The 18,293-nt window shown below is 43.7% G+C and overlaps 1 protein-coding gene across 1 annotated transcript in view; it reads right to left on the bottom strand.

Annotated features, from left to right (window-relative positions):
• ME3 (malic enzyme 3) overlaps nucleotides 1–17,969 on the bottom strand; it is a 189,263-nt gene extending 171,294 nt beyond the window's left edge. The window contains exon 1 of the mRNA XM_045557175.1: nucleotides 17,516–17,969. Within this exon, the coding sequence (XP_045413131.1) occupies nucleotides 17,516–17,698 (183 nt within the window). The 5' untranslated portion in view covers nucleotides 17,699–17,969. The remainder of the gene's footprint in view (nucleotides 1–17,515) is intronic.
• Between the last annotated feature and the right edge of the window lie 324 nt (nucleotides 17,970–18,293).

The following is an 18,293-nucleotide window of genomic DNA, read 5'->3' as shown; positions in this document are numbered from 1 at the left end:
TTCTTGGTTCTGTGTTTCCACCATTGATATACCAGGATATGTACCTCCCTCTCAGCCAAGCCCCCAGTATCTCACCTCTAGGATGTTGCCCTTTCCCCATCTCCTCAAAGAGACAGATGGGGAAGAAGGTGTTTCCAACTTCCCAGAGGCCAACATCATGTTCAACAACTGGGGAGCCAGTTAAGTGCACATAACCTGCTCTCCATTTCACTGGGTTCAGGGAAGGCACATGAGAGTGATCTCAAAAACATGAATGCATAATATATATTTAAATTAAATATAGTTTTTATTAACCCTTATGCAATTTTCTGGGCCGAATACCACGTCCCCTTACCAACTAGGAAAGGAGAAAGTATGAGAAAAGTCTTTTTCTAACCCCCGTGGAAAGGAAAATAAGAAGGCAACAGCAAAATTAACAAAATAACTCAAGACCGAAATGGAATTATAACAGAAAAATCAAAGAAAAGTACCACAGAAAAGGTTATTTGACCAAAGATGCTAATGTAGCACTTCTTCTTTGTGGGCTTATGGGAAGTACACTTCAGAGACAAAGCCAATGAAATAAATGCTTCCCTATGGAAAATAGGGACACAAGAGTCCCTCAGATCTATAAACCATCAGCTAAATGGATGCAAATGTGTTTACAGCCTTCCTTCTTTGAAGCTACAATATTATGAAATGTTTATAGTGTTAGACCCCATTATAAAAATTTTCCCTTTTGAAGAGGAAGTGAATTAAAGATAAGTACTATAGTTATACTATACAGAGTAAGTTATACAAGATCAAAGACTTGGAAAAATCATGGTGTAGAACCAAAAATCTTCTACAATTGTGCAAGAACTATAAGTTACTAGCCTCCCCCAAATTTTTCATTCTGGAAAAACTTATTTTCTTCATTGGATTTTACATGATGTCTATAGCATCATGGTTAGAGTCATACTATGTGACAGATGACCTTGCCCAGATGATACAAAAAAATGCATGAAAAATAAGAGTTGACTTATAATGATATTCTTGTTCCTAATTCTATTAAAACTTCACTTCTTTTTAAAAATCTTTAAGCAGCTTTTTACTTAGACAAGTGGCTGATATTGGTCAAACTAGCCAAGAAAATCATTCCTGCAAGCTTCTGATTTTCTATTTTTATTCTCCAGGAATCATGGTTCATAAAGACAAACTAGGACTTGGCAAAGAGAAAAGCAAGCTAAAATTCACTCCAATGGAGAAAGTGACAACACTTTGCCCATAGAGGGCCAAGTCTGTGAAAGGTTCATTTTGCGCGAACTCCAAATCCTTTTTTCTATTCCACCCAAGTCTTCTCAAAATATAGAGGAAGGAAGAGGAAGGAAATTTTCATCTAGAAAATATACTTTCCAAACTATGAACATTATTTTGATTTTTAATGTGAAGAATTATTGTTTTTCCTTTGGTCTGAGAAAACGAAGGAAGTCTCTTGAGCCCTTACAGGTGCTAAGATAGAGTCTAACCCATGTTTTTGTGATGTCTTTATGATACCAGTTACTGCATGGGAGGCTGGGCAGTGTCCCCATAATAACAAAATACCAGCTAACACAACCATGTACTCAGCAAGTTGGCACCTTCCTTCCACTTTGGGAGAAGAAATTATAACCAGAGTGTTGCTTTGTGAGAACAGAACCAGAACAAGAATGGTTATTTAGACAAATGTCAGTGACACCAATACTTAAGAGTAAAATGCTTAAAATAAAAAGGGCCCAACTCTGTGATTCCTCACATTTTCACTAGTCCCAAAGTACTCTCTCAGGAATTTCATGTTTGAAAAATCTTGCATGTATTAATAGCTAATTCATTTTCCAATGTTTACAACACACATAACTGCCAACAGAACTTTTGATACTGGTGTGAGATAACCAGTATTAATAGTTTTATCCTATTCACTGATATAAAAGGCAAAGATAAAGGAATGTGATATCTTGGTGAAGCTGTGCAAATTTATGATGGATAAATAAAAAGTTTCCACTAGGTTTTTTTAAATATTGATAATAACTCATGGACTGCTATTATGGATATTATGGAGCTCAAGGAATTTTGGGAAGAATCAGTCTTCTTCCTGCTTCCTTTGGCCTCTCGCATCTGTGTTTGCACCATTCATCACGTTGGGTCCTCCTCATCTCCCTCATGGGGACTGAATTCCTTCTTAACTAGTCTCCCTGACTCTGTTCTTATCTCCCACCTGGGGCCAGATGGTCTGTGAAAAGCTTGAAAGTGACACACAAGTGTCACTTTCCGGTGTGCCTTTTCCCCTTCAGGACTCAGGCTGAACTCTGCACCCAGGCAAAGAGCAACCCAAGCCCCCGCCCCACGTCCTGCCCCCCAGCCCCATCCTTCCACACATTCTGTCCTCCATTCAGAACCACCCACAGTTCCTCCGAAACCACATAGTTTGGCTGTATCTGCTTGGAACATCTTTCTTCCATCTTCTCTGCGCAGGGAATCCCTACATATTTTTTAGGTCTTAGCCCTGATACACCAAGAAAAAAGTAGTCACCTCAGGAAAGAGGTCAGAGCAACTTTCCTTTTTACTTTATACAACATATTATTTATGTAATTTAACATAAAGATCAAAGGTCACCTACTTTACAAAACCGTCTTACCTTTCTTTCTCCCCGTCAATGTAAACACTACTTGGATAAATTATTAATAACATACTTTTAATATAACACCTATCATACTGCTTTACATTTATGAGCTTGTAAGTCTGTCTCTTCTCTGTACTCTGAGTTCCTTGAGAGCAAAGACCATGAACCCAGCACGGTGCCTGGAACACAGTAGGTGCTCAATAAGTGTTTGTTGAATGAATCAGTGAATGGTCTCAGGGAATCTAGAATTGAGGTTTGCTGCTGCCCCTTACTATATGGGAGACCATGGGCAACTCAGTCCTCCAGGCCCCATTGTCCTCCCCTATGAAACAAGGGTGATAGCTCCTGCCCCACAAGGTTTTGGGGGGAACAGATGAGATGAGCAATCAGGAAGCACTTCCTAAAGGCAAAACACAAATATTCTATTTCCATATTATTATGAGGATGCTGAGGCAGGATGGAAAGCAACCGTAGTAAGCGGTGGTGGTAACTGTGTGGGGAGGAGCACGAGGAGGGAAATACAGACCAAGTCCTGGTGAATCCCAAGAAGAACACAGGGGACAATCCTGGCCCTTCTACTTCCTTTTTTTGTTTTTCCTTTTTAAAAATTTTAATAGATTTAGGGGGTACAAGTTGAATTCCATCATGTGTACATACCGTACAGCGGTAAAGTCTGGGCTTTTAGTGTACACATCACCTGAGTGATGTACGTTGTACCCCATAGGTAATTTTCATCCCTCTCCCCCTCTGTTCTACCTTCCAACCCAACTTCTCATGCAATCACTGTTGCTCCCCTGACTCCCCATCTCAGCCCCCATCTTCTGCTCTGATGACGGCACGAGCCTCTGACTGGCCTTCTGCCTCCACTCTCGCCCTCCTCCAGCCTGTTCACACAGCAGCCAGACATCTTTTATTACTGTAAATCAGATCAAACCACTTCCTTGCTTAGAACTATTTAACAGTGTCCTGTTTTAACCCAGCCCACACCACAGACTCCCAGGCTCTGTCCATCTGACCCCTGAGTTCTCTCCACCCTGGTTTTATGCATTTTCCCCAACTCAGCACACTCCCATTGGACTGACTGCCTGTCATCAGCTCCCAGAACCAGTCACGCCAACTATTTGTTGCCTCTAGACCCTACACAAACTGTTCCTTCTTCCCAAACACTCTTACTTCAATTTCTCCTCTGGCCGGCTCCTCTTTCCTCAGGTCTCTTCTCAAATATCACCTCCTTAAGAGGTCTTCTCTTCCCATCTGAAGTAGATCCCCTGTGATTCTCTCACACCATACCCTATTTATTTCTTTCCTACCACCAATAACCATCTTTATATAATTTTATTTGTTTACTTATTTATTATCTTTCTCACTAGATTGTACCCTCAGTAAGAAGGATCATAACTGTCACATTTATGATGTTATTCCTGATAGCTAACAGTGCCTGGTAGATAGTAGGTGCACAATAAACACTGGATGGATAGATGGGGAGCCAGGGAACAAAGTAAAGAAGAGATGAGCTCCAGAGCAGGAAGCATAACGCTGTCAGATGAAAAGGTCTTCATAGGTTGGCAGCCCTGAGCAGCTCAGGGATACCACGAAGGCCCTCAGGATGTGCCTTGTATAGCACATAAAGGAGAAGAGGCCATGGATACAAGAGATGAGAGAGCTATAGGAAAGTTTACCTTCTTCACAATTTTTTCTGTGCTTGGAAATAATATATAATTATTACATAATATAATAATAATATATATATGAAGTACCTATAAGAGTACCTAGCATGGTATACATTATATAAGTGTTTGTTATTATCATTTCTAATGTGATTGTACAAGTGATTGTGAGCCCTGGAGGAGGAAGCTGACTGTCCAGTGGACTGGTAGAAGGTGGCAGAACATTGAATAGCTCAGTCAACAAGAGAGTAGCTGAGGGTGCTGGGACCCTCCAGCTGCAGCTGAGGCTGGTTACTGCAGGAGGACCACCCCTCTGCCCTGGCACCACCTGGCACCCATGCCATCATCTCCCACAGGCCCGGCCGGGCAGCTCCGGAGGCTCCTCAGACACGAGGAGAAGCTGCTGCCAGCTCTTGGAGTGTGAGAACCGGGGAAATCTTTCAGCTCTGACAGGCGGATTTCAAAGCCTGTTTCTAAAAACGGCTATTAATCGGTTTTTCTCCACACCAACTATCTCTACTCTTGTTTCATCAACAGCAACTGCATCGCTATTCACAGTTCTTATGACCTCAAATGATTTTACCAGTCAAAACAAATACCTAGGGACTAGAAGAGACCAAAAATAAAATAAAAGAGATAAGAAAGGAGAGTATGACATAAGGGGTGAGCTTTCTGTCAAACAGTCTGTGGACTGTCTTCAAGATCACGTTACTGCAAAGAAAAATAGAAAACCCAAAAGGAAGACGGGAGTCAGGAATATATCCATTCATCAAAAATGGACACGCAGGAGTGGCTGCGAGAGCTACCTCAGCAGGTGTTTGGGTTTGCAACATGCGACAATGTTTAATATTAAAGCATTTCCTCTGCCTTTCTATGGAGACTCAAAAGCACTTCTGTCTAAGCTGACTGAGGCTGATTCAAGGCACTATTTCAGGATGGCAGGCAAAGTGCTACCTTTCAAAGGCAGTGAGTGTAAGAGACAGATGCCACACAAAGAGGCTGGAGTTCCCCTGCACCTCTTACTTCTTCAGCAGGACATCAACCCCTTTGGGCCCCTGAAACCTTATCTATAAAATGGTGGTATAATGCTAGGATATTATCTGCCCAGAGAAAAAGACCTGGACAAGATGACCTCTTTGTTTTGGGGGGAATGCTTATCCTGAGTTCTAACAGAGGAGAGATGTTCATTTAAAATATGCGTATGCAGGTATTTATTAACTACCTATAGCTGAATGTATGGAGATGATTTTAAAACTTCCTGCCCAATCTGACTGCTAGCTAGGTGAAGTTGACCCAGAAATGCCTTTAGCTGGATTTGAAGCAACATTTTAGCTTTTATGCTAAACCACCATAGCAGACATTCTCTTAAATTGCTGTCCTACTATCAGAATTGCATGAGACTGGGAGTGTTATAGTGATGAATAGGTAGGTAAGTAGGTAGGTAGGTATGTAGGTCGATTAGACAGATAGATACATAGATAGATCCAGAGAAATTTGGATTTTTCTTTTTAGAATTAGTTTTAAAAACCTTGATTAGAATGTAAAACATTGGGACAAAATTATGAGATTCCTGATGATGGATGGCCACTATCTTCAACACCAGCTTCAACTTCCAGAAGTGCTAGCTCTTTAAATTGCACTTGCATTTCTGCTGCTAGAGACATTTTTATTTACAGTTCATTCAGACAAGTAAGTGTCTAAATTGCCTAGGCTTAAGCTCCATCCAATATTGAAAAATTATCACTAAAGTCTCCGCCCAGTCTGCCTCTTCTCTGACTCACTCCTCTTCCCTCAAGTCTCTGCCAAAATGAGATGGAGCTCATGCCCATGGAGAATGAATCTGATCCTTCAGTCTTCCCGTCTCCTTCCAGACTGGGTCCTCACAGGGGCATGGACCAGCTCTAAACCCTACTGTGTCTGTGACTTCTACAACCCACACTGGGCTTCATGCTGTGTTAGGAACGGTGCAGAAGCTTTAGAGATGTGGGTTAGTGGAGAATTAATTGAACATTTATAATCTGCTTTATATACATCGTTTCATTTAATCATGATAGCAGTCTGTCAAGTGGGTATACTTTATTATCATTGCCATTTCGAGATGAGGAAACTGAGGCTCAAAGAAATGAATCAGCCTTCTCGAGATCCCACATCTAGTGAATAGCAGAGCTGGGATTGGAATCTTGGGCTTTTCTGACTCTGAACCCCCAGATTTTAGCTAGTGTGTTCTTCTGCCTGATACCTGGTCACAGGCTATGCCCTTTGGAGGTCACACACAATTGATTTTAGCTGACTACTTTCTTTTACCCCCCCCCCCAAATCCTTTAACCTATGGCTCGTTACAGCAGGTCTAAATTTAATGTCTTTAAAACAGCCCAAGGATGAGAATAAATAATCTCATCACAAAGATGCTGTTCTTTAGATGAAGTGCACCTGGCACAGCATCAGAGTAGAAAATTCTCTTAAAGAAATATATATATGAAATTTATATGGCCAGAAACATAGATTTCTTTTGGCCTTTAGAATTCTCCAACCCCTATGGAGAGATCCCAAAATAATTTATATTGTCAGATCAAGCTTTGCACCATCTTTTCAGAAGAGATGACAGATGGGATTGGTGTATTATCAGTCTTCACCATAGCGGTTTCTGATCTGTCAGCAAGGGAATGCGAAAGTGATTCACGTAACTCAGTTTTGTTGAGGTTATGCTGTGAGGAAGGTATTGTGTGCTGACCATGCAATGCCCAAGACAGTCTCCTGGATCTGAAGGTGACACAAGTGATGGAGACAGACACATGCACTAATAAATGTACACTGGGGACAAATGTGGAAAACAGCTATGACTACCTACAAATGTTAAATGTAAAGGAATGTAAAGGCTGAATAAGTCACTTCCATGTGGCATTATTGAGGAAGGCAGTGTAGCAGGAGTGACCCTGGAGATGTTGAGCCCTGACGTACGCTGAAGATTTTGATAAGCTGACCCAGTGTGGGTGGTACCCCTTGGCGTTGTGCAACACAAAAGCAACAAGAACAAAAAGAGCATGTCAAAGTACTAGAGATACATCATCAACTCTATGTATAGAATTAGAGACTTTATTATATTATTTAGTTCTCTGAAAATGAGGCCTCTTAGAGGTAAAAGACTATTGCTCAATTTCTGCACATTCAATCACAAAAGTAATAGGTGGCAATCTCTGAGACAATGACGTTCTCTCTCATAGTCTGCCCTAACCAGCTTCCCCTTAGTCACCTTCATCTACCAAGTCCGACCTTTCCATTGGTGTCAGCTCTGGCAACACCCTATTGGAAGCCTTTTTGCACCTCTCTTCCATGCTTCTAGGGCACTGGTATGAATGCTCCTTTCATTATACCTACCCGCTGAATTGACACTGCCGCCTTACTAACCAGTCCTCACCTGCACCCCTCGCCACTCTAAGTGCCTCAAAGGCAGAAGGAGTATTGTGTTCACCACGGCATCTCCACTGCCTAAAATAGAATAGGAACTCAGCAAATGTCTATCAAATAAATTAAATAAATAAATAAGTCTGGGGAGAATTACACTTATTTAGAGGGTGAGAACAAAGCATCCTGTAATCTTTAAAGTTCCCTCCAATTTCAAGATTCTATGATTCTAAAAGAGCCAGTGGAAGTGATAAAAGCCAGTCTGAGGACCACAGCAGGGAGCAGAGAACCAGTTAGTTCCCTGGAAAGGCCACAGCACATCAGACTTCATGCACTAGTCCCAAGTAACAGGGAACCTGCACACTGGGAGTGGTAGTACAGCACAGGGGCTGAGGGCATGGAACCTAAAACCCCATGGCCCAGGTTCAAGACCCGGTTCTGCCACTATGAGTTGCATGACCTTCGGCAAGTTAGCTAACCTCATTGTGCCTCAGTTTCTCCTCTGTAATATAATGATAATAACAATGTCTACCTCAAAAGGTTATGGTATTGTATTAAATGAGTTCATGTGTATAAACTGCTTAGAACAATTCCGGGCACACTATATGTCTCAAAAACTGTTAGCTGTTATAATCATTACTCACACTCCCACCATAACACTACCAAAGAAAATTCAATATAATAGGAATCTGAAGTGTAATCCTCAACACCTCTTTCAGAACCAGAGGAAGAAGGAATGGAGAATGTCTGTTGTGACTACAGACTTAGCTCTACTGTGCACTTGGCAGCCCCTCTCCTGTTGGGGAAGTCACTGGACAACCCGACACTTCAAAGAGACGCCAATAGGGACTCCCTCCTGTTTTCTAAAAGAGCAAAGCAAAACAAAACAAAGGAGTCAAGAGAGCCTGCCTTCTCCAGAATTCCCCAACATAGGGGAGTACGTTTCAGGACCAATTATAGTGTGGGCTTCGTGTAGCTCACTGCCAAACAGCAACACAGAATCAAGACAAACTGCTTTTAAAAATATAATAATCTCAGGTTGCTAATCATTCAACTGTATCCCCTGTAGTCTCTCTCGTTTTCAATAACCACTTTTAAAGCAAACGCAGCTTTGATTCTCTCTTATTCAAAAGCTGATGATCTTTCCATCAGAAATCCCTCTCCTCAAATGACCAGGTACATTTTACTCTTTACTGTGTCCTTCTGGTAGGAACTGTGTTTTAACCAGGCTGCCCAGCAACCCTCTGGGTACAAAATGAATGCATGCTTTTAACCACTGACCTCGGCACCCCCAACTGTAGGGTACCCGTCAGATTTTCACCACGCCATCACAGAGCATCTTTTGTGCTCTGCATCAGAGAAGCACTCAGACACCACCCCAAAGGATTTCCCAATCTACTTTCTACACATCAAAGTGAAGGTTTTTTAAGCTGACTGTAATCCATGTCTTTGCAAACAAAAGTGCTGCACATTAGTGATCCTTTTACAATGGCCATGGAAATTAAAAGGCCTTTTTCACCCCTCACTGTAAGATTAGCATTTGGAAAGAAGACGGTAGATGATAAAAGAAACCATCGGCAGAAATGACAAAAATGCAAAGTAAAATAAAGCCATAAACTCTAGAGCCTACAAAGGCCAAATACAAACAAGAGAAACTGGAAACAAGGGGAACAGAGACGAGCCTGAAAAAGTATCTAGAGAAACTCCATATATAGGGCCCAGGCTTAGCCTGACTTAAGATGCCAGTTGGGCCAGATCTGAGTGAGACAAGACAGATTTCTATATGGATCTTCCCTCCAGCACTGCTGCTTACATGCTCTAGATATTGCTATTTTACAACTGTTTTCAGAACAGACAGCAGATTCCTGTGTTAACATTTCAATATTACATGAATCTAAACATATTGACTCTAGACGATAATTAATTATAAAAGCTTGAAATGAGACCACTTCAGAGGGATTACTACCCATATAATACAGGTGGATCAACTTCCAAAAGTTGATCTGAATGTTATTTACTTGGCTCTAGAAACTCAACTCCTAACAGAAACTGTAACCTACCACTGAAAAGAAAATAGAACATTCAAGAAAAATATATGAAGAGGAATTAAATCTCCCATAAGCTTATTGCCCTAACACAATTATTTTTACACATTTATTTTCAAGCCTTTTTACAAAGTTAGGTCTTTTTACAGTAACATGCATGGGCATAGATTCCACTTAGTATTTTGCATTTTGACTTAAGCATTCATTGGCATGAGCCAATGTTTCTGAAGTCTTTATAATGATTACACAAAGGCTTATTTAACGCATAATATACTTTCTTTGGAGAACTATTCAATTATTCATAACAATATGTCTGTGAGAAAACCCTTTCTGGGTATCAACTTCAGGTTCCAGGTGCAGCAAATCTCCCTCCTGTGCTCCTGGCACCTCATCCCACAGACTCCTGGGAGATGAGGCTCTCCCTGAATGATTTCCTTTGTCTCCATCAGGGGTCTTGCAGGACAGGGGAATCATCGGCAGTCAGAGCAAGAACGGAGCTCCAAGGACTCAAAGTTAAGGGTGGGAGTTCCAGGAAGTTGCACATGCTGACAGAAGCTGGGGTCTCCTACCTCTGCCCCACTGCCTAGATATTCCCATAGGCCCCAAGAATTGTCCCTGTTCAACTTCGGTTATAAGGCACCACCTGTGTCTTCTGAATAGGAGCTCCTTCTTCTCTGGGCTCTGCTTAATGCTGGTAAAACTGGAAATAAACAGAGTAAAAATCTCTGTACTGTGCTGTTCTCCTCCAGCACTTCCCTCTATTGTGGGCCCCTGGGCACATAAAGGGCTGATGTGAGAGTTATCCATACTCTACATGGGCACATCAGTACCGTAGATGGGGACAGTGGGGGACGAGAGGCACCAGAGTGAAAGAAGGGGGTTTGGTAAAAGGGGAGGAGGGCAAAGGGACGGGATAAGAGGAGAGAGCCTCGGCAGACATCTCTCACGAGATCAGGCGCATTCAGGGTGTTATGGCCGTAGACAGCAAATGTCTCTGAATGACTCACTCTTTCATTGCTTACTGAGCACGAACTAAATGCCTGGGGCACATGGATGAACAAATAGACAAAAATTTCCACCTAAATGGAGCTTAAATCAAAGTGGGGGAAAACAAATAATAATCAATAGACATAATAAGCAAGCAAATCAGATAGTATATGGGGAAGTCTCAAATACTATGTGGGAAAAGTAGACCTTGTTGGGGGAGTAAGAAGGTGGAAAGGACTGTTTACAACTTCCTATAGGGTGGTCAGAGTAGGTCTCACTGAGAAAGTGAGATGCAGTGAATAAGGGAGGGAGTTAGCCCGGTGGCTGTTGAGGAGGCGTGTTGCAGGAAGAGGGACCGGCCAGTGCAAAGACTCCAGGTAAGAGCACACCTGACTATCTGAGCACCGGCAAGGAGGCCAGTGTGGTCCAGGCAGCGAGTGAAGCAGGAGTAGCAAGAGGTAAGTCACATCACACAGGCATCGTAAAGACTTGGGCTCTATAAGGTTTTGAGCGAAGGTTGACATGATGAAACTTAGTTTTAAAAAGATCACTCTGGGCTGGGCGCAGTGGCTCACGCCTATAATCCTAGCACTCTGGGAGGCCGAGGCTGGTGGATCGCTCGAGGTCAGGAGTTCAAGACCAGCCTGAGCAAGAGTGAGACCTCGTCTCTACTAAAAATAGAAAGAAATTATCTGGCCAACTAAAAATATATATAGAAAAAAAATTAGCCAGGCATGGTGGTGCATGCCTGTGGTCCCAGCTACTCGGGAGGCTGAGGCAGCAGGATCGCTTAAGCCCAGGAGTTTGAGGTTGCTGTGAGCTAGGCTGATGCCATGGCACTCACTCTAGCCCTGGCAACAGAGCAAGACTCGGTCTCAAAAAAAAAAAAAAAAATCACTCTGGCCATTGTGTTGAGAATAAATGAGAGAAACAAAGGGGTAGCAAGGAGATCAGCTAGGAGGCTGCTGCAGGCGTCCAGCAGAGAGGCTGGTGGCTTGAATGAGGGTGGGGCTCATGGTGAGCAGAGGTTGGATTCTGGATTTAGTCTGCACTCAGAGCAACAGGATTTTCTGGCGGATTAGATATGGGGTTTGAAAGAAAGAGAATGGACATGTCCAAGGTCTTGGCCTCTCAAGGTTTGGTCAACAGACCCAGAGGAATGGATTGAAAAAGACTGGAAATTGGGAGATCAAGCACAGTCTATATGTGAGATGATGAAGGTGTGAACAAGGTGGTGGGAGGGGGATGTACAGAAACAGATGGATTTTAAAAGGTTCAGGTAAAATTGACAGATAAAAGAATGAAGGTTTCATATCAGCATTTTGTGGCAGCATCCCCAATACCCATTCTCCTTTTCTTTAATGATGTAGAATTTTTAGCTGCATCCATGGGTGCCTGGCCAAAGATCATATTTTCCAGGTTCTCTTGCAGCTAGATGTGGCGTATGACCAAGTCCTGGACAATTGGATGTGAGTGGAAGTGATATTTACAATTTCCAAATTGTGCTTTTAAAAGGCATTTCCCTTTCCCACTGGCTTCTATATGGAACTGATGACAGAGGGGAGAGCGGCCATCTCGGACCCTGAAATGTAAAGCGCACATTGGAAGGCAGCGCAAAAAAGTCAAACCACACACCAACCCACGATTGCCTGCTCAGATTTGTTCATAAGAGAAATACATTTCTATCTCGTTTAAGCTTCTATATTTGGAGTTTGTTGCTATTGCCTAACCTTGAGCAACTAATAAAAATCCTTTCAGCTATTCCAAGAACAAAGCCCCAATACCAATATTTACCAGTCTCATGAGGCCGGGAGAGTATTTAACAAGGACGGATTTAATTCCAACGTGCCCCTGCTCGTTTGTTCCCAAAATATTAGAACAGTATTTGAGCTTCAGTGCCCTGACTCACTGACTGCACAAGAGGCTCAAATCTGGAGTAAATTGCTGCTTATGGAACTAATGTTTACTTACTAATCCATTGCTTCTCTTTCAATCAGGAGGCCCAATTTTCTACTCCTATCTGAAGCAGAGGTCTCAGGAAGACATATTATGTAATCTGCCTTCGGGGCAGAAGACAGCATCACCAATAAACTCCTAATTCTCCATACAACCCAGCCATCATCTCCTGATTGATTAATGCACCAAGTCTGTGATGACAGACTCCCCTCACCCAGAGGAGACAAGATCAAGTTCTAAGCTGGCACCAAACCAAAACATATACTTTATTCAAAGGCAAATTCTAGCTGTGCAAGAGTCTAATAAATCACCACTGAATACAGAAGGGATTCAGCTGAAACCTCTGCAGCCTCAGATGTGCAGCCAACACTGCAGCACTGGCCTCCCAGCCTTTACAGGTTCATTAATCAAGTCTACACGGGAAGGCTGTCACCAATGATGCCCTGCAGTGTCTGAGGCACCACTGCATGAAATGTGCTGGTCCACAATCACCATGGACTAAGCATTCTTGACTAAGCACTCTATTCATTCATTCCTTCCCTGAACATCAAGCTCAAGAAATGACAAAACTGCAGAGAAGCAGATGAAGGATCAGTGGAATTTTATGGCAAAAATCACTATTGGCACTCGGGTTAAAGTGGGGAGGCTGGTGCACTCTGGAAAATAACACGCCCCCTTCAGTGAAATGCCCTAAAGTCTGGGAAGATGAGGGTCAAGTAGGTATATTTCTTCCAAAAGGGACATAAACATTTAACTAGACAACAAGAGGATTGGGCTGTGAAGTAGTGACATGAAGATTAATAAAGTTGAAAGGAAAGGGACCATGACATGATTGAAATAATTTAAAGAGCAAATATTTATTGATCATCTCATGTCAGACAGAAAGAATGCCATGTGACAAGTCCGTCCTCAAGGTGCTCAGGATCTAGTGTGGATGACAAGCCAACCAGCCATTATAATAGCATGCTCAGTGCCAGAGGGTAACAGAGTGATAAGATAAATGGGAGGGGACTCAAATCTGGTTTGGGAAGTTTCCACACAGATTGCCTCACTTGAATTTCACAATCCTGAGTCAATTATTAAATTTTTATTTTGCAGTAATTGTTATTTATTCGGCACTTTAGTTTAAAACATGATTCCTAATTTGGTGATTCATTTGGTTGTCAGAATAACCAAATGAGGTAGGAATGGTGGGTCTGTCATAATATCCATCAACATGTTGCTACACTTACAGAATGGGGATGACATCTGCTTATGAAGGCAGCCCTGTGAAATGGGTTGATAGTTGCCTATTTAATGTAAGTAAAACACGGCTGATGTAATCAAAGATTTACCCAGTGGCCGCAATCTATGTGGACAATGGAAGAGGTCATTACATAAATTTTAGAAGAAAGGCAGAATATTAGTTTTAAAAAAAGAAATAGAAGTTGATGTATCGGTGAATTTCCATCATTTAGAAACTCTAGACTCCTGGAGGGAGCTTGGAATTATCTAATACCAATTCTGTCATCATCAGCAATATGCCTAAATCAATCAAAGCAGATGTGCATTGTCATTGCTATGCAGTGGACTGAAATTCAGGAGGCAGACTGCCTCCACCCACTCCACCTACTTCTACAACCAATGGGCTTACAGTTGCCTATTTAATGACTCAGGATTGTGAAATTCAATTAATCTCAGTAGAGCTGCTTGGTTTCTTGGCTTGTCTTTTCTTCTGAAAATGAGGATGGTGGATAACAATGATTTTCAAAAAATTTTTGTTACTATAATCCACAGTAAAATTAGGCATTTTACATGATGATCTGGAAAAATACCTATCTTCATTAATTTCAATGTATTTGCCATTTTTCTATTCTATTCTAATCTCTATTCTTTAAAAAAAATTACCAGTAGATCCACTAAATTAATTTCATGTCCCATAGTTTGTGACCTATAATCCAAACAATTCAAGTCTAGATCATCTCTAGGGGCCCTTCCAACCCCAATTTTGAGAATCATCCATGCGATCACCTAATATTCATACCTGGGGCTATGTCCTATGGTCCTCCCAGCAGTGGCATAACATGGGCAGAGGAGCTTACGAGATTGAGCACAGAGCACACCACCAGGGCATGATGGAGCTGGGACTAGAACCCAGTGATTGCACAATAGCAGCCATGCTTGCCTTGTTCAGTAGCTCTTCTTCTCTCAGAGAACTCTACCTCCTGATCAACCTCTGCCCTCCAGCTTCCACTTAAATGCTCCTCCTGATCTGTTAAAAGTGGGATGCAAATCTAGTGAACACATTCCAAGAACTTAATGTTAATTTTTATGTTCATGCCCTCACTAGATCCTTCAGGAACTACTGCGTCCCAACCACAGGTGTCTGAAACTCAGTCCCTGGCCTGGAAGAGCTCGCATTCTAGCAGAAAAAAGTCCATCCACAAATCTGCTCACTAAGTGCAGCACTGAAGAGCCTTTCAAAGCTGTCCTTCCCTTTTGTTTTCTCAGTGATAACTTCATTGTTCTGTGTTACCTCACCACAATCCTCCCATCCGGTTGATTGAAATCATCAAAATTCAAGCCTTTCCCGGAGACTCTCTGAGGCCTGGGGGGTCAGCAGGTCAGCCAGAGGGTGGCACTCCAGGGGGAAGGGAAAGGCACCCACAGCATCCCCCGGGCAGCACTGCTCCCTCCGTTGCTTCCCCTCTGTCCCCAAGGGTCAGCAAATAGGGCATGCCAACAGGCTCTGTCAGCATCCCCCTAGATACCCTCCTCACTGCAGACCAGCATCAACTGACTTCAGGGATGTACAAAAATGTTTAACATCATGAAAAGGTCAGGTCCCCTAGATTTATGAATAACATCCCATTTATATTACTTGGGAGGAAAAAACTTACATCAGGGACAAAGGACAGGGCAAGAGTGCTTTCAGGGGAGCAAACCTAGGGTTAAAAAAAGGCTTTTAAGCTCTTCCTTTATTTCCTTAACTATTCACAAAGCAGTAAGTGCTGATTGCTAATATGCCAGTACTTCTAAGGCAATTATTTTCAGAATGATTGGAGCCTATAGTGGGAATTCATTGTTTTGCTTTTCAGCATCAATCCCTCCTCTCTCTGATGACAGTATCCAGATTTACTGTGGAGAAACCACATCCCCTTTATTCTAAGCCAGTTGGTATGGGTGGCCCTACCTTAAACCCTGTCTTTAACTCCAGCCATAGGCTTTGGCAGGCTTAATTTACAGGTGATTGCTTTGGGAATGAGAAGGAAATCCAATCAGAGTCAATAAGACAGAAGTATTCACTTTCTGAAGCTTCAGGGAAAGTGTCCTTTCTGTTCCACAGGAGCTATCAGAAGAAAGTATCTCTCTGGTCTCGGATGGTGTGGTGTGAGAACAGTAGGTGGGGACTGGCGGTACTGAGGTAAAGGACTCCACTGGATGAAGCCTGAAGATGAAGCTGACATTGCAGAAGCAAAGCAGAGAGCCAGAGAGACTCTGCACCTTTAGGAATGTCATCTGGGTTTCTGGGTCAAGCCTTGCCTGCAACCCTTCTTCTAGGCTTCTTTAGTTAAAGGAGCCCTTTGTTTGCTTTAGCCAGTTTTCATTTTCTAACATTTACTAATAAATTAATTCAGACTGATACAAAAGTCTTAAGTGCTTTGGAAAGGGGTACTGTACAAAGAATTTGAAGTCTCTTTTGGAAGAGCAGGAGGTGAATGTGACAGATGGAGGTTGAGAGAAAGATTTTTTTCCATAGCTGCTTCTATTAATTCTGTAGAAAATAATCACAATATTTACTATTAATTGTCCCTACTCAAAACCACCTTTCCCACACAGATTGCCTCACTTGAATTTCACAATCCTGAGTCAAAGCAATTATTAAAATTTTTATTTTGCAGTAATTGTTATTTATTCAGCACTTTAGTTTTAGCATATGATTTCAAATTTGGAGATTCTTGATTGTCACAACAAGCAAATGTGTAGGAAGGGTGGGCCTATCATAATATACATTTTAGGCTGGAGACAGTTGAGCCTCAGAGAAGTTAAATGAGATGTCCAAGTTAATTTGAGGACATGGGAAAAGATAGGCCTCAAATCTAGGTCTCTTGTTTCTCTCATCCAATCCTCTGAACCAAAATACTTAACTCTATTCCCACAAACAAATGTGTGTGCTCTTAGGTTAACACACAGAGGCTAGCAGCGGGCTGAACTTGACCAAAGCAATGGAGATCTGGATTCCAGTGGCAGAGCAGGAACTCACAAGCTGGTGACCTTGGGCAAGTCTCCTTTGTCTTGTTTTTTTGTAAAAGGAGAGATTTTGACTAGGAACTCTGATGCCCCTTCAAGCTCAAATTTCTATAATTCTAGACCTTCCTGTCCCTGCTCTAAAATTAATCCTTTCCCCAGAATAATAATCATAACCTTAGCTGACATTTATTCTCTCGCCAGGTACCATGCTAAGAAGTCTACCTCCACTTACTTTTTAAGTCTCACAACATTCCGAAGACAAGTATATCTCTCTCACCGATAAGGAAACTTGGATTCGCAGAGGTTAAATGAACTGCTCAAGACCAACAGAATCAATAAGCATCAAGGGGAGAGTTGACCCCAGTTCAGACTGACCATGAGGACTGTAACCTGGCCTATATCGTTATTACAGAAGAAATTAGGCTCCCTGCGTTACTGGTCACCCCTCTCCATGCAGAAGGGGCAGAGTGGGGATGGCCCCTGGAAAGCACAAACAGAAAACCGCGGGAAGGGCGCCCGGGAGGCTCCTTCTCAGGCTCTGGGGGCGGGGCACGCTTGGCCGCCAGCCACAGGCTCGCAACTGCGGCCGTCCTACCCTCCGGACCGTTACCTTGTTGAGATGCGGGTTCCTGGTGACATCGTATCCGCGTTTCTTCAGGGGCACAGGGTGCGCGGGGCCGGGCTTGGAATGGCAGGCTCGGGCGGGCGCGGAGGGTGCGCAGCGCGGGAGGGCGCCGCGGGCCCGGCCTGGGAGTAGAGCCAGCCGCGGGCCTGAGCCCAGCGCGGCGCCCATGGCCCTTGCGCAGACCTGGCACGGGGGAGAGAGCAAGGTCAGGGGCACCTTCCAGCCAGCCAGAGCCCACGCGCGCAGCAGGGCACGGGGCCCGAGCCGGAGGGCGGGAGGGGGCACGCGTCCTCGAGGAGGAGATGGCGGGGTCTCCCGAAGGGTTAAAGGCGCCAGTCCCCGCCCCTCCTCAGCGGCCACCTGCTCAGCTCTCCGCTTGCGGTGTGCCAGGCCTCGCCAAGCGCCAGGCAAAGCGAAAGAAAGCCCAGGAAGCAGATCTGGTGCGGGTGGCAGCCCTCGCCATCCCCACCCCCATCCCCGCGAAGAAGAGGTGACAGCGCCGCGAGGGGTCCCCGCACCCTCAATCCCGCTTGGTGGCTTGCTTCGGTCCCCTCCTTCCCCGGCCCACCTGCGCTGCCCGGGAGCCAATGTGGCTGCGGTCCCGCTGCGGAGCAGGCGGGGCGCGGCGCTGCGGTGCGTGGGTCCGCGCCCGCCAATGGCGCGAGCCCGCGGGCTGCCGCGTTCCCGAGGGAGCGTCCCGAAACCTTTGTTCTCAGCGCCCGGCTGCCCCCAGGACGCGCGCACGTGGCTGTCCCCAGCGGGA

The sequence above is a fragment of the Lemur catta genome, chromosome 7 (genome assembly GCF_020740605.2).
Source record: "Lemur catta isolate mLemCat1 chromosome 7, mLemCat1.pri, whole genome shotgun sequence".
NCBI classification, from domain to species: Eukaryota; Metazoa; Chordata; class Mammalia; order Primates; family Lemuridae; genus Lemur; species Lemur catta.
The sequence above is the reverse complement of the archived record's forward strand: the minus strand, read 5'-3'. Positions and strand labels throughout refer to the sequence as shown.